This window comes from Diaporthe amygdali (genome assembly GCF_026229845.1).
Source record: "Diaporthe amygdali strain CAA958 chromosome Unknown NODE_43_length_333103_cov_65_012416, whole genome shotgun sequence".
NCBI classification, from domain to species: Eukaryota; Fungi; Ascomycota; class Sordariomycetes; order Diaporthales; family Diaporthaceae; genus Diaporthe; species Diaporthe amygdali.
Genome location: NW_026517063.1, coordinates 239866 through 255645, shown reverse-complemented (window position 1 = coordinate 255645; position 15780 = coordinate 239866). Strand labels below are relative to the sequence as shown.

At 49.6% G+C, this 15780-nt stretch overlaps 3 protein-coding genes across 3 annotated transcripts; 2 read left to right on the top strand and 1 right to left on the bottom strand.

Moving 5' to 3' along the window:
• Positions 1 to 5241: 5241 nt before the first annotated feature.
• J7T55_000073 (midohydrolase family protein) lies at positions 5242 to 6394 on the top strand (the record flags this gene model as incomplete). The annotated part of the gene is made up of 2 exons (XM_053134287.1): positions 5242 to 5417; positions 5506 to 6394. The coding sequence occupies 2 exons, from the start codon at positions 5242 to 5244 to the stop codon at positions 6392 to 6394; spliced, it is 1065 nt and encodes a 354-aa protein (XP_052987974.1).
• Positions 6395 to 6499: 105 nt separating this feature from the next.
• J7T55_000072 (Vegetative incompatibility protein HET-E-1) lies at positions 6500 to 11550 on the bottom strand (the record flags this gene model as incomplete). Its single annotated transcript, XM_053134286.1, has 4 exons — positions 6500 to 10323; positions 10676 to 10928; positions 10985 to 11479; positions 11545 to 11550. The coding sequence occupies 4 exons, from the start codon at positions 11548 to 11550 to the stop codon at positions 6500 to 6502; spliced, it is 4578 nt and encodes a 1525-aa protein (XP_052987973.1).
• Positions 11551 to 11969: 419 nt separating this feature from the next.
• Positions 11970 to 15668, top strand: J7T55_000071 (uncharacterized protein; the record flags this gene model as incomplete). The annotated part of the gene is made up of 11 exons (XM_053134284.1): positions 11970 to 11987; positions 12169 to 12231; positions 12289 to 12736; positions 12928 to 13054; positions 13105 to 13161; positions 13881 to 14439; positions 14498 to 14588; positions 15030 to 15214; positions 15267 to 15329; positions 15404 to 15586; positions 15657 to 15668. The coding sequence occupies 11 exons, from the start codon at positions 11970 to 11972 to the stop codon at positions 15666 to 15668; spliced, it is 1806 nt and encodes a 601-aa protein (XP_052987972.1).
• Between the last annotated feature and the right edge of the window lie 112 nt (positions 15669 to 15780).

Here is a 15780-nt window from a genome sequence, read left to right as displayed (position 1 = left end):
ATCGTGACAATGCAGCGTTTAGTAAGCCAGATTTCCAATCTTTTTCAAATCCCGCTGTTGAAATCGATTTCTTGTTGTCTAGCTGTAGTACGTATAGCTGAAGTTGGAATTCCGACCATTGGTCTACGACCGATTTCTAAATCCGACGGCTGTGGATCTAGGTCTCACCGTGGCTTACATCCAGTTTCTTTTTGTTCCTTAGCTCCACGATTTCACCGGCGAAGCCCGGGGAATCCGGAGGAAGTCAAAATCTGGTAGGCTATTTAATGGCAATAATTCATGTTGAATTTGACAGCAAAATGGTGAGGCCATCTCTGTCTACTACTCTTCCTATCTCTTTCGTTAACAACAGGCAGAATGTACAGGCTTCTAAGCTTTGTGGTTCCTCTTCTCCCGGCAATTGTCAAAGCAGCCACCACTCACTATCAAGGTGGGACGATAGTTGCTTTTGATAGAGCGACTGAGGGACTTCGAGTAATTAGGGATGGCTGCATCACAGTAAGCGGTGATACCATCACTGAAATCTCGGAGTCTGTTCCGGGGAACATCTCGTCAGACTCCCAGATCGTCAATATCACTGGCAAGATTGTAACGCCTGGCTTCATCGACACTCATCGACATGGCTGGCAGACAGCCATGAGAACGATCGGCTCGAACACAAGCCTGGTCGAGTACTTTTCTCGATTTGGCGAGTTCGCAGCAGCCGGCTTGTTGACCCCAGACGATGTGTACATTTCGCAGTTGATGGGTCTGTATGAAGCCCAAGCCGCAGGAGTAACGACCACGCTCGACCACGCACACCACACGTGGTCAAATGAGACGGCGGAAGCTGGTTTACAAGCGAGTATTGACTCAAGCGCAAGAGTCTTCTGGTGCTATACGTTCCACAATGTCACCAACTACACAATTACAGAGCAACTTGCCAACTTCAGAGACATTGCCACAAAGGCTGACTTCGCCAACACTTCCACCACTCTGGGAATCGCATATGACTCCTTCGACCCTGATGGCAATTTAGAAGAGATCAGGTCGATCATGTCTCTGGCCGACCAGTTCGACATTCCTCTGGTCACTTCTCACTCTCTTCAAGGGCCTTGGCAGATAGACAACTCCCCCGAGGACCTGCACAGCCTTGGCTACCTGAACGGGACCCGAGCCGTCGTCCTCTCCCACGCCTCATTCCTCACCTCAACAGGGGCGGCGCTCCTCCGCTCAACCAACCAGTATATTTCCGTCACACCGGAGTCGGAAATGCACTACGGCCACACGCACCCCAAGAACTACTACTTCCAGGAGCAGGCCGCGCTCGGAGTCGATACACACTTCACCTTCTCCACGGACATCCTCACACAGGCACGCATCTGGCTCCAGCAAGCGCGCTACCAGATGTACTCCGACGTCATCGAACAATGGAACCTTCCCGCCAACAATCCCGAGAGCGTCAACCAGGCTTTCCTGCTCGCGACGCGCAACGGCGGCCTGGCGCTGCGGAGAGAGGACCTCGGCGTCATCGAGGAGGGCGCCAAGGCGGACCTGGTATTCTGGGACGGCGACTCGCCCGCGCTCCTGGGCTGGGTGGACCCGGTCGCGGCGGTGATCCTGCATGCTAGTGTGGGTGACATCGACACCGTTCTAGTCGGCGGGAACGTCGTTAAGAAGGGCGGGAAATTGGTTGTGGAAGGGTACGACGGCCTGAAGGGGCGGTTCCTGCAGACTGCAAGGAGTGTCCAGCAGACATTCAAAGACAGGCCATTGCCGTCTATGGAGGTAGAAGCTTCGGTGTTCTCAGGAAACTTCCCTCTTGCCCAGGCCCAGAGGGCTGATGTCTTGCGGGGAAGTGGTGACGGGTACGGTGCAAACTTTTGGTAGGCTAGACTAATTAGAAAATGAGGCAAGGCGGGTATAGTGACACAAGAAAGGAGTTTCTTTACATATTGATTAAAACGTAATTAGGACTACCTATAATCAAATTGACACTTTCAGAGAATTAAGATTATGCTTTAGCAAAACGAAGCTTTTCTCGTGCTTCCAGGCAAGTGGTACAGGTATTGGCATTGTAGTATGTATATTTTGCAGGACTGGAATTTGCGAAATGTACCGAAGTTTTCTCATAAACCGGCACTTCTCGATGTGTATGTCCGAATTGGAAGCTTTGTCTAAAAGGCACTCGCATTGACCTCGAAACAAGATTGAGAAAGGTCGATCTCTCGCTCCGCCTGTTTGCCAATATCACAGTAGTTCAAAGATTGCTGTTTTGTATGCTCGATATATATGCCAAGCACCGGATTTCCATCGGCTGGAAGGGCGTATACGGGGCCACCGCACATCTCGTCCTCGTGCTGTACGTACACCTGGGTCGTGACTCGGTCGCTTACAAGTTTATTTACCGGCACACAAATGCGACGATTTTCCGTTATTTGATATGACGGAGCACTTAGATTCTGAACCGGGGAGTGACATGGTCGAAAAGGTTTTCGAGATCTATAAGTCTTGTAACTTCGAATCTGTCTATGAGCACGCCATTTTGGGCCATCAAGTACTGCTCAAGCTAATGGCCATCAAAGTGCTGCAAGACCTTAAGGATATACAACACACCTCTCTTGCCTTCCGCGGCACTGTTGTACCACAAGAGATCATCGGTCTGATTTGCGAGAAATCGGGCACTGGCTTTGGAGCAAGCCTCTTCAGCTTCAGTTTCACTAAGACCACGGCAGACGCGTCCTGGAGGGTCCAATAAGATATCGGAGATGCAGAGGCTGATCACCCGTTTTGTGTATGAAGCTGCTCACGCAAACGCTCATATCTGGCGGCGGTTGCTGGAGACAGGGGCATGCAGCTCGCGATGATTTTGGCCAGTCCGAACACGAGGATAGAGGCTTAATGACGAAAATGAAAGCGGAAGCTGTAGCTGTTCGTGAGTATCAGGTGTGGATGGAGACGCCTGGGTCTTCTGCTGCCCTGAGGAAGGGAATGGCTACCCCGGCCAGCTTGGCTTCCGCAAAGGAATTTCCCTGGCCGACGAGGCGCAAAAGTCCTGACCTTCAAAGTATGCCAAACCTTTATTCTGAAGAGTGAATGACCTCATTTGGGCCATTAACATACAACGAATGTCTAGGAGTGGGAGAAACCGCTAGATCACAGCTCTTCGCCGACACAGTCCAAAAAGCAACAGCCCTGCCCAGAATAGCATCATGGATGGTGCCTCATCTGGCTACAGAGAAGATGCCTGCAACGCTACATCGTGAGAATATGCTCCGCAGACGCGAGATCGAGATAGAGTTGTCACCTAAATGATGAAGGCAATGAGCTCAAGTCGTCACTTACCGCACCAATTGCAATTGATAGGTACCATCCGAGTTAAACGAGAATAGAAGAAGAAATTCCGTGAATCCTTACGAGCACGACGAAGCAATGATATGCGGAAGTGATGCCAGAGAGATACCGGAGTAGATCTGAGGCACTTCGAGCTTCTGTCAGTCTGCCATTCAATGTTTTCGCGACATTTTAGCGAGCCTGAGAGATCTAGTTTTGACGCAGAGTCCTCCCATAACACTTGCACTTCGTCTGACGAAAATAATAAAGCTTGGATACATCGGCATCTCGCGAGTAGCTTTCGCGCTCGCAAGTCAGGTGTCAGCAAAGCCGAGAGATATTGGAAGCGCGAGTTAAATCAGTCCACCTCCTTTTCAAGGTGTGTTTTAGTCGCTGTGTGGCTCGTGAAGCAGACGCGAGTTTGCTGGTGGTGTACAAATTGAACGGTTCGTGATCCGAAAGATGTCCGCAGCAGCGCATAGTGGAAGTGTGAATCGGTGCTACACATTGAAAATTATCCGGGTTGCTCCAAGCCGTTGTACATAGATACTAAGTTTGACATACCACTACGCATGAGATGTATTATCGGATGCTTATGTTAGAAAGGCTCGGGTACCGAACTCAACGTTCCGAGGGCCCACAGGTGCCTTATCCGGGCAAGCCTGTCGAGTGCCAGCCCCCGGACCGTTATGATTCGATCCGAGGACAGCACTAATCGGCAGGGCTCAGCCCTAGAACATCAGCGTGTCAGACGCGATGTCGATCATTCCCCTGGCATCACCGCGGTTGAGGATTTTAGGTGCTGGAGCTTGTACCATTGTATTTGCCTAGGCCATGAAGGAAGAAGAAACATGCTGATACAATCGGAAAATAAATTGCTTAGCGCTTGCATTCGACTACAAAATCCAGGTTTTCGGGAGTGATGTATCATTCCCGAGCGCTGTCTTGTAAGTGTCTCGGAGTTGAACTCCTTCTCATTCTGTGTCCTAGGCCCAAAGATGATAACGTTGATATTGAACTCCTGTTGAAAGCCTGTGTCTTACATGCATGGAGTAGTGCCAAGTAATGCATAGTATCTCTACAGTCACCTTGTGGCTCATTCTGAATCGATTGGCTTCGTTACAACCGGCTCTGGGTATCAAGGCCGGATCGGATCATACACGTCTGCTCAGGCCACAGTCGCTGCGTGACGCGGAACCGAGCCCCTTCAGGTCGGTGAGATGGTCGAAGATCAGGCGAGTTGAGAGTCGAGACTTCCGCTTAGACGTATCCCACGTCGGCAACTGTTCGATACCCCAGGGGGGCAATCCAATGACCCGCTTGAATCGACCATTCCTAAGAAAACAAGCTTTCTTGTCTTCGCTGCTGCCGCGCATTACCCGAGCCGCGAACCGGGGTCATCGCAAGAGTCCTGCAAACCAGCCCTGGCTCGAGCCTGGGTGTACCAATAAAAGAGGAAACATGTTCTGATTCCCCACCAGTATCGCCGTGTAGGACATCATTTCTGAGTGTCGGCGCGCTCTTCCGACTTCCAGCTCGGCCGCTAAAGCCGCGCGAGGTTCAGGGAGTACCCCACAAGAAAATCGGGTCTTGGCTCGAGATCTCGAGATGTTGTCTTCCACATGGCATCATTATCTCGACACCCTGAGGGACGTCAGGTCCGCAGAATGACAAGCCCGCAGATCTGCCACGACGCCGAAGGACGATGTTCGCGGACACTCGCTCCTGACGTGAAAGCGATGGGTCAGTTAAAGATTCCATGAAGATTATGAAAACTATATAATAGTCTGCCTCGAGGACGAACTGAGATGTTCAACTCTTACTCCAGAACCATACACACCTGACTACAAATCCTTCTTCGAGATTCACTTGGAATACATTGTTCAATAACAACACCCAAAACCTTCACTTCCACGACAAACAGCAAAAATGCTCGGCAAGATCGCACTCGAGGAGGCCTATGAGATGGCCGGCATGGAGGCCAAGTCTCAACGTGAAGCGGCCCTCTACATCGCGAAGGATGACCGCACTCGTTACATGAGACAAATCAGTGACATCAATGACGAGCGTGTGAAGCTTGCCGATGACCATGGTATCGGTTACACGTTAGTAGTCTCAACTTTTAGTCTTGTTGGCTTTTCTACCTTGACTAAGACTTTGAATTGACCGTAACTCTGACACTTGATTATGCAGTATCGTGTCCCTCACTGTCCCCGGTATTCAGGGAATCTCGGACAAGGCCGAGGCTGAGCGCCGCGCTACAGAGGTCAACAACTGGGTCGCCGAGCAGATCAAGTCCAAGCCCGACAAGCTTGGTGCATTTGCTTGCCTGTCCATGCACGACCCCGTCCAAGCTGGCAAGGAGCTCACCCGCTGCGTCAAGGAGCTCGGCTTCCATGGGGCATTGCTCTGCGACTTCCAGCACTCCGGCAAGAATGGCGAGGACTACCTCTTCTACGACCAGCCCCAGTACGACGCCTTCTGGAAGGTCCTCACGGAGCTCGATGTGCCACTGTACATTCACCCTGCCGCCCCTGCAGACGTTGTGTACGACAAGCTCTACGCCCAGCGCAAGTCCCTCATCGGACCCCCTCTGTCTTTCGCCAACGCCGTGAGCCTGCACCTGATGGGTCTCATCGTCAACGGTGTGTTCGACCGCCACCCCAAGGCCAAGGTTATCGTGGGCCACTTGGGCGAGCACATCCCCTTCGACTTCTGGCGCATCAACCACTGGCTGGAGGACGTCAAGCGACCTATTGCTCAGGAGGAGGGTAATGATCGGTATTGTAAGAAGACAATCTACGATTATTTTAAACAGAACATCTGGGTCACCACCTCAGGCCACTTCTCCAGCCATACGCTCAAGTACGTGGTCGACGAGATCGGCGCCGACCGCGTCCTGTTCAGTGTCGACTACCCCTACGAGACGATCGAGAACTGCTCTGCTTGGTGGGACGGCAAGGCCGACGAGGTTAAGGCTGCTGTTGGTGGCGTTGAGAACTACAAGAAGATTGGTAGGGACAATGCGAAGGCGCTTCTGAAGCTGGGTAAGTTCCATGATTCTGAGGCCCCTGTGTCCTAGGAACTGCGACGTCCGACATCGAGGGCGCAGGAATTATTCAAGGAACGCGTAATTTAGATCAGCTGCAATGCAATTTCTTCCTCTGGTATGATGATTTAATGGTATTCAGTTTCCAACCTCTCTAATATCTCGGAAGTTGAACCCATTCTTCACTATAGCCAGCCCTCCATTGAGGCAGAAGACGATGCCATTCTCAACTGTCCTCACCGGCAGAACTTGGTTCCTGGCCGAGATATACTCGGTAGGAACGAAGAAGTGCTGACTGAAGCGTCCTTTTGATAAATTCCCAGCTTCGATGCTGCAAATCCATGAGTTCTGGTGTAGGAATGTGACCGTCTGTGCGCGTTCATTGATACCGATGAGGTATTTGCAAATCTTGGAAAGCTCCAAGCTCGTTGAACTTATTTGAAGCTGATTTTCCGATGGCTTCAAGATATCCGTGTCTTTTATTTCGAACAGGAACATGGTTGAGGACGATATAAAACCTGAGCTGTGGCGGACATCGACAGCTAGGGTCTGCGTGTTTGGAATGATGGCGGCTCCGGCAATAGCCGTCAACTCAGTCCCGTCTTCCACATTGAAGCACAACTGGACTTTGGAACGACCAACCTCTGAAGAGAAGTTCGGGACATCGTACTTCAGCAGAATTTTGTCTCTCAACAAGAATAGCTCGTCCTTCTGCCCTGAAGTGGTCGCTGGGAACCAACGCCAAATCCTCCTCTCTCCGGGGGCGAAGTGCAGAGACCCAACGCATTGCCCGTCTCTGATGTGAAATAGTTTGTCAACTGTCTCCGCCGAGATGAGAAGATGGTCTTCGAGGCCTGTGAAACAGATTTGCATGACCTGGGCCGAAAGCTTTACTTGGAAAATCATGGATCTGGAATCCAGCGTCGAAAGTTGCCCAGATCCTAGATGCCACACTTGCACGACGCCGTCGATGTCTCGTGATGCAAGTATGTTGCTCTTACTCACAGAGATCTCCATAATTGACGCTGAGTGGTCATGAACATACAAGCCCGCCATCTGTTCTCCCGTCCTTGTGCTGAAAACCGAGACCTGTCCGTCCTGTTTTCCAGCAAAGACAAGGGGGAGCAAAGGGTGGGCGCATAATGCTGATATCCTTGAGGTTCTTTGCATCTCATACTCACCCTCTATAGGAGGCAGATTGATGGCATCCTCGCTAACGCTTTGATCTTCTTCGTTGGTCTTGCGAACAAGTGCCGCGGGTGACCACACAGACATGCCGGAATCGATGATATCCACCACTCCTGTGCCGTCCGAAGTGAAATTGAGGATACGAAAGGACGTGGATGGTGTTGAGACGTGATATAGGAGGTTCAAAGACTCAAAGTCCCAAATCTGCAAGATGCCTTGGGGATCCATTGTTGCCAGCGTTCTTCCATCAAGCGAACAGGTAGCAGAAAGTACTCCGACACAACTTGGCGACGCCTGTGAGGTGACCAGGCCACCGGACCACGTATCATATAGTGCCAATTCATGGTCCCTGAAGATGACAAGCAGAAGATTGATGCTGGGGTTTGGGTTGAATATCAAGACTGAGACCAGCCTGTTTTCGTCATCTCGTGCCCAGCAGATTAAATCACCACTTGACACTTCCCACATACACACTGTACCCCACCTATAACCCAGAGCGAGCAGCTCCACGTCTGGTGACAATGTCGCTACATGAGGAGCTTTGATCTGGGTTATGACTTCGGTTTCGTCGTCAGGACTCCTGTATGTGAAAACCTGATCTTCGAGGAGTGAACCGGTCGAAATGTCCCATTTAAGCACGTGACCATGCTGCGACACAGCTATGATGGCTTCAGGGGTCGATGTGAGAAGAATGCATCGGAACCTCAGTCTTGTTTGCCACGCAATATTTCCTGATCTGTCCATGAGGATGATGGCCTTTGTCGTACATGCCACGATGCAATTATCCATGAGATGTACGAGATCAACTGGGTGCTTGCCTTGGATGAGGCCAACTTTCTGGTAGCTGCGCTGGTCATATAGCTCTATCTCACCTGACTCCATGCCAACTGCTATCGTGCGTTCTCCGCAAGATACGGCCGCAGCGATGGTGTCTTTGCTAAACGTAATAGATGCAATGCAGTCATCCCACGCATTTTCAATGTCTCCAACTACCATTAGTCCATCTGGCCGCTTAGCAAAGCGCTGATAGATGGCGGAAGTGGACGGACAGAGGGGCGGGATTAGGAAGTAAATAGAGCCCGGATTTTCCAAAAGGGCGGTCCCGAACTTTGTCGTGATCCTGCTCAAGTCTGTTGACCAGCTTTCAAGGTTCTGAACTTGGATATTCAATGGAGATCTGTACTTCGCCCGTCGATTGAGGTAGCTCTTGAGGTTTCGGGATACTCGAATAAGTGGGTGAAGATCTCCTTTGCGAGCAATCTTCTCAATCCATGAAAGTACTGTGGTTCTGAAAAAGCGGTCAAGGGAAAGCAGAAGCTCATCTGTCTCGGACGAGGCCATGCAAACATGCTCCGAGAACTGTGTTATGGCGTAGTCCAAGAGAGGCGATGATTCTTTGCTTCTCACACTCTGGGAAGATAGTTGACGTTGGCTCCGTGGAGGTTGTAACTCGGGTGAGCATAGAAGTTGTAGGCATGTAAGGGCGATCCGTTCGTGAGCTCGAGGTCTTGAGAGACTGAACTCGGCTGCAGCCTCCGAGAGAAGAAACTCTCGTACAGTGGGATGAACAAGGTCAACCAGGCCGTTACTGTGGTCGACGGATACCAGCTGGCCACAAAGGCCCTCGACAGCGCTCCTGGCGCTCGGGAGGACGGCATTGATATCCAGTTTCAGCGCATGGGAGAGCTCTGAGATGACAAGTTTCCGTGAACTTGCCACAACCCAGAGAAGCACAGCTTTGGCGATGTGCTTTTCGCGTTTCTTCTCGGCCATTGATCCAATCGTCCTCTCATAGTATGGAATCATTCCTTCCGGGATATTATGAAGAACCTCAAGAACACTTTCGTTGGAGTAGACCTGTTCAAGCTCATCCAGTACGAGTCTCACCCAAAGAAAGCAGGCATTCGACCTCCTCAACAAGATATCAACTAGGTCTTCTTGGCCCTCGATAGTACTGATAGGTCGGTCCCGTGTGCGGTATTGTATATAGGATTCAATATCCCCAATGCTGTCCTCTGTCTCTATTCCGATGGTATTCACTAACATGGACGGCTCCAATGATCGAATCAAATGTTGCATGTCGGACAACTTCCTACTCGTTATAAATATTTGAAGTGGGAAGGAAGGCTGAATGCCCTTGATCAGGGTAAAAAGTTCCTGGTATTTGCTGCATTCATCTATAGCGTCGATAACCCAATATTGTGGCGTGCGTACCCGAGCCTTGATGCGTAAATCATCTCTGTAAGCGGAGGACAGCCCCATGAATCTGCTTGTACGTACCTGAAGGATTCCTCTCTTGAACAGTTTCGTCCAAATTGTCCCGGCATCATCTTTGTCGAATGTTGATCCTTCATTATAAAGTGCGAGAAGTTTCTCCCGTACTGATGAATTCGAGGCAGCCATTTGATAAGCAATCGATCTCATGAAGCTTCCAAGTGTCTGCGCGGTTTTGTTGCCAGCGTGAAAGTAATAGGAAGCGCACTCGAGCTGGAATTGTGTAAGTTCTTCCACAACATGTGCCGCAAGAAACGTCTTTCCGGTTCCAGGATTCGCAGTGACCCAAAGTACGGAAGGATTCTTCGCCGGTGTGGGAGCGTCATCTTTGAGGTATGCCGCGGCTGAGTCTCGCCACTCTTGGAAATCTTCTCGGTCGTCGATCCATTGGCATGACCCCTCGACTCGTGGATAATTCTCGTCTGAGCTGTCCGAAATACACAAATATGTCTTCAAAATGTTCATCTGATCATTTGAGTCTTTGATCTTGGTCGTCATTACTGATACCATTAGTATCATGTTGAATAGCAAATTGAGGGGCGATTTACCCCCTCTAAGAATGTCTTCTGTCGCGCTAGCGATCGCGTTTTTTAGGGTAATGTAATTCGGGTCATCTGGGTTGTCGAATTTGCAAATGTCACGATGATTGGCGTTAATGTATTGCACTCTCTCTTTCCTGAATCCAGGCCCTGCCATCATGAGATGCATCAGCTATCCTATCTAGGTATAAATCTCCAAATGTCTTACCTAAAACTGCTGAGCTTTTTTCCACAACAACGCACGATGTGATCCCGAGACTCATCCGTAATGTTTCATAGAAAGAGAACACAGGTAAATCAGCCGCGCATCTACCAAAATCTTCGTTGATGAGTTGAGCCGAGGTGGATCCAGTCATGAGGTCGGTGATATAGTGACGTGGGGACAGAACTCCGGACACGGTCAGTATATTGTTCAACAATGCAGCATAGTCGGATCCTCTGTGAGGGGTAGCCAAGAAGAAAATGCATCGGATGCGTTCATGGAACTCTGGCACATCTCTGGCTAGAATGCAAGCTTTCTTAACAACCAAACCCCCCATAGAGTGTCCGACAAGCAGAATCGGTCCCTAGCACGTAAGCTTGTTGGTTCAAGTCTTGTACGCACAAAAGATGTCGAACTTACGTTCCCATTGTCTCTCAAGTATGGGGAGTTCCTCATTTGCTCCAGTAATGTCTGGCCAAAGTCGTGGATGTTTAGAACGCTCGACTTCGTACTCGCCCAGTCTGAATCGTACCCGAAGCTATGGATATTTGCATGTTCCAAACCTGGTTCCAGTGGAAGCCAAAGCTGAGGCCAGTAGTTTCGTGGGTCGTCTCCTTTCCTCCACGTCTTGATCGAGCCACCTCGCAGCCCATGCACGAAGATCAAGTCAATCATAGGCTCCGGAGAGTAATGCAATAGTCGCAGCCCAAGTGGCCCACGTGTGCCTTCTTCCCCATCGCCATCACTGCTTTTGCTTTGTTTCCTCGCCCATGTGCTTGTAAATCGTTTCTTGAGGGATAGTTCCGGCCTGGAGGGTGTCTCTGCTTTGGTGTCTCCGGACCAAGCGGATGCCGATGCTGGCGATATGGATGCGTCGTCGATAATCGCTTCGGGGTGCGCGTGAGAATCGCTCGCCTGAGCCCGAAACGGTCAATATCTGTGAGTCCGATGTCGTTTGAAATGTGGGTTCGCACACTTACTGACATGTTTAGTCCCGCCGAAGAGCGTGAATAGGAGACAAAGTCCCTGGCATCTAAGTTTACGAAGACAGGAAACTCGAGCTTCGGGTCTTGCCGCGGACAATTCGCTATCTAGTCTTGTCTTGGTATTGAACGCCACGGCGGCAGCGGGGATGCGGCGATCTAAGAACCAACATGCGCAGCAAGTTAGGCGTGGGCCAATCGTTCAGGAGATAGGTCGCATGGCCCCCAAAACCCTGGTCTGCGTCCGCGGTTGGTCTCGACTGTCGATATTTTAAGCAACATAATGCATATGAGGGGATAACCTGCCCAAGATTTCCTCTCGCTCATCACTTCAACACCGAGCGTTTCTCACGAAATCGTCGATCGGGCCTCGAGGTTTTTTGCACATTCTACTATCGCTGACATGAGCTGCGAAACGCTCGATGCAGCCATTTTGGCCTGTAAGCAGGGCTTTGCTCCGTTGACATGCTGACGCGCATTTACCGAATCTCTCTGACTCTTCGAATTAGCTTTACCTGCCGGGCACGAAGTCTTGTCTGTCGTTCCACATGGCAAAACCAGGGTAGTTTAATCCTTCGATTAGCTAAAGAGACGCATTTTCGGCTGACGTCGGATTAACAGTGGTCAACAGGCATGCGTGTCGACATTGAAGTCGACGGCGAGGAAGAAGAGTACTTTCTCAAGGTACAGTAGAGCATTTGACGAATTGAGCAAGATCCTTGACTGATGTTCAATACGAAGATTATTGATCGAGCTGATTGGGTCGATATGGCCAGGGCCGAGTATGAGTCCCAGGAAGCCCTTTCAGCCATCATACCAGACAACGTTGTGGCTCCAACTGCCTGGGGTTACTACGAAAACGATAAGACCAAATCCTTCTATCTGACCCGTTTTCGCAATCTGCGGTCTCGACTGCCCCCGCTACCGCAATTCTTAGCCATCGTGAAGAAGCTTCATCAAACATCTGTTTCACCGACAGGCAAATTCGGTTTCCACTGTAGAACTTATTGGGGGCCGCCTGTGATGAGAAATGACTGGACGGACAATTGGGAAGAGTTCTGGGGACGTCAATTTCGCAGCGATATCGCTTATGCTCAACAAGTATACGGCAGAGATGAAGAACTAGACGCGTTGACCGAGGAGTTTATAGAAAAGGTGGTCGCTCGACTGCTACGTCCTTTACAAACAGGTGGGCGCAATATCAAACCATCACTTTGCCATGGCGACCTATGGGATGGCAATGTTCAGATTGATGTGGACACAAAACAAACAATTTTATTTGACTCGTGTGCTTTTTACGGGCACGCAGAAGGCAAGTTTGAAGTTTGCCTAGCGCTCCATACGAGACATGCCATTGACTAATTCTACGAACACTCGCAGTGGACCTTCAAGCAATGGGCGAACCTCGTTACGCTCTCCAAATGGACGCAGTCGACCTATACAAGACTGAAGTTGGTGCATCTGAGCCGAAAGAAGATTTCTATGATCGACATGACTTATACGGAGTGTTAGTCCGTCCTCTGTCGCTTTTTGCGAGACGATGCTGACTATTACAAGTCGGAACGATGTTGTGGTAGCTGCAATATGCCCAGAATGGCACAAGCTCCTTGACACGTATGTTTCAGCCCCAAGTCTACGTTCAGCGAGATACTAAGTCCTCGATACACGTTTCAGGGCAAAAGGAAAAATGAAAAAGCTCCTACAGAAGTTCCCTGACGGTTTTGAAGGCTTTGGAGGTTGAAACGCAAGGGCATTCACCATGAGTTTTTGGCTTGGATGCATAGAGATCGAGCAGTGTTAATTACTGATCTTTTGAGAATTTTTGCTTCGACGACCTCCTCATGGTGGATCTAGGGTCTTATAATGCTTTCTTTATGTCTCTCGGTTACTTGCTATTGAAGAGATTCAAACGTTTCAAACTCAAATAAATGCTCGTAGTGAGAAATTTAGCTGTACCTCATACATGGTTCCAATATGATTTAGAGTGAGCTTCGCTATAGGTGTCTGTTTCCCAAATCGAGGAGAAAGCTATAATCCTTTTCCGTCACTTTCGCCTTCTTAAAATCCCTGTGATTTCCTATGTTGGTAATTGGCTGGAGAAATCATTTGCCGGCCAGTCACCTTGCATGGCCACATGTTGCTAGCGCTCTTGTGGATTCATTCACCGCGGCTGGATTTCCCCCTCTCCTCAATCCATGACTTGCATCCGGAGAGCAAAATACCGTCATTCGAACTATGAATACCATGGCTATTTCAACCAATCATGAATTGACCAAAGGGCAGAAAACGCAGGCTCACGCAAGTACTGATGACCACTCGAATGGTGTCGATAGCGAGAAGAAAGCCGAGGTGACCGAGAACATTGCACCTGAAGTCCCCCACTCAGCACCGTATTCTTTATTCGACCCGACACAAAAAGGATGGATTCTGTTCATCGCTGCTTGGGCTGGATGGTTCTCAACAGCCAGTAGCTTCATCTACTTCCCGGCAATACCGTTTCTGGCTGGTGATATGAATGTTTCTGTCCAGGACATTAACTTGACCGTCACCTCATACTTGATTGCTTCCGGAATTTTCCCTACTGTAACGGGCAGTGTTGCAGATGTCTACGGACGCCGTTACACCCTCATAGTCTCACTCATTGTCTACACTTTGGTCAATATTAGTCTTGCATCACAAAGATCGTTTGCGGCTCTATTTATGTTGAGGATGCTCCAGAGCGCAACAATTTCTGGTAACATCCATCTGAAGCTTTTCACAAAGTCCAAATACAAATACTCACTTTTCACAGCGGGATTTTCGATTACATATGGTCTTCTTGGTGATCTTACGACACCGGCGGAGAGAGGAGGCTACACAGGCGTGGTATCCATCTTGTATGTTCAAGTCCGAGTAAAGTACAACGAGCTCTGGGTCTGTATTGACTCAAAAGCCTCAACACGCCCCCCAGTATTGCACCAATGATAAGCGGACTGCTTCTGATGAGATGGCCCTGGCCATCTATCTTTTGGTTCTTGTCTGTAGCTTCTTTTGCTGCACTGGTATCTATTGTGCTCTTCCTTCCTGAGACTTGCAGAGTAATCGTTGGCAACGGGACTTATTCCGCGCCAAAATGGAACCTTCCGTTGTTTCACATGCTCTGTCCAAGCAAATTGCAGCCAACAGCAAGCCGACGGAATCAGGCACCGGGCCTTCGCGTGATTCTTAATCCGCTCTCAGGCCTTACCTTGCTCAGACACCCAGCGACTTTAGTTGTATCTTTATGTTATGGCGTATACTATACGGTGCATAGTTGTTTGCAAGCGTCCTTATCAACTATGTTTGTCGACATCTATCACATTTCAGGCCTTAAGGCAGGACTGATATATATACCATTCGGGGTTGCTTGCATGATAGCATCTTTCGTCGCCGGTATGTGATGTTCGCATTCAGCTTCGATTGAATTCTCATCTCATATTTTGTGCTGAAAACCCCCATCTTAGGACAAATCGTTAACCGAGACTACCGCATCACGGCTAAATCACAAGGGTTAACAATAGATCGATCGAGGGATGATGAGCTTGAAGCCTTTCCTATCGAGCGTGCCAGGCTCCGGACGCACAAGTACGCGGTAGCTATATGTGCGCCCTTGGTTATCGCATACGGATGGGTTCTTCAGTTGGAAGTGGTATGAGACACTCATTCTCACGCTTCGATATAGCTGATATATTCTTCAATAGACCATGGCTGTGCCCCTCATCCTACAATTCTTTATCGGCTTTACAAATCAGGTTCTGTATACCGTAAGTCCAATTTCTTGAAATTCATCGAGACAACAAAGCTTGAACGAATGAATAGTTCACTGATGTATCAATAGTCACTGAACACTTTGCTCGTCGACTACCATCCGGGCCGCTCAGCATCGGTCCAAGCTGCCAATAATCTCGTCAGGTGCGAGCTGGCTGCCCTAGGCCTGGCGGTTCTAGATGTCATGATCAAGAGAATGAGTCCTGGTTGGTGTTTCTCAGTGTTTGGCATTCTCCATGGCGTGACACTCCCGGTATTATTTATGTTAGAGCGGCGAGGCGTTTCCTGGCGCCAAAATCATTAATGATATTTCTGGACTTCAGCTCTCGAACTGACTCCCATAAGTAAGGTGCAATCCATAATAAAGAGATGTATCCAACTAGAGATTCAGAATCGCCCCCGATAGGTGAAATAGTCGCTGTCCGCTTGACGAAGGTTGCATATAGT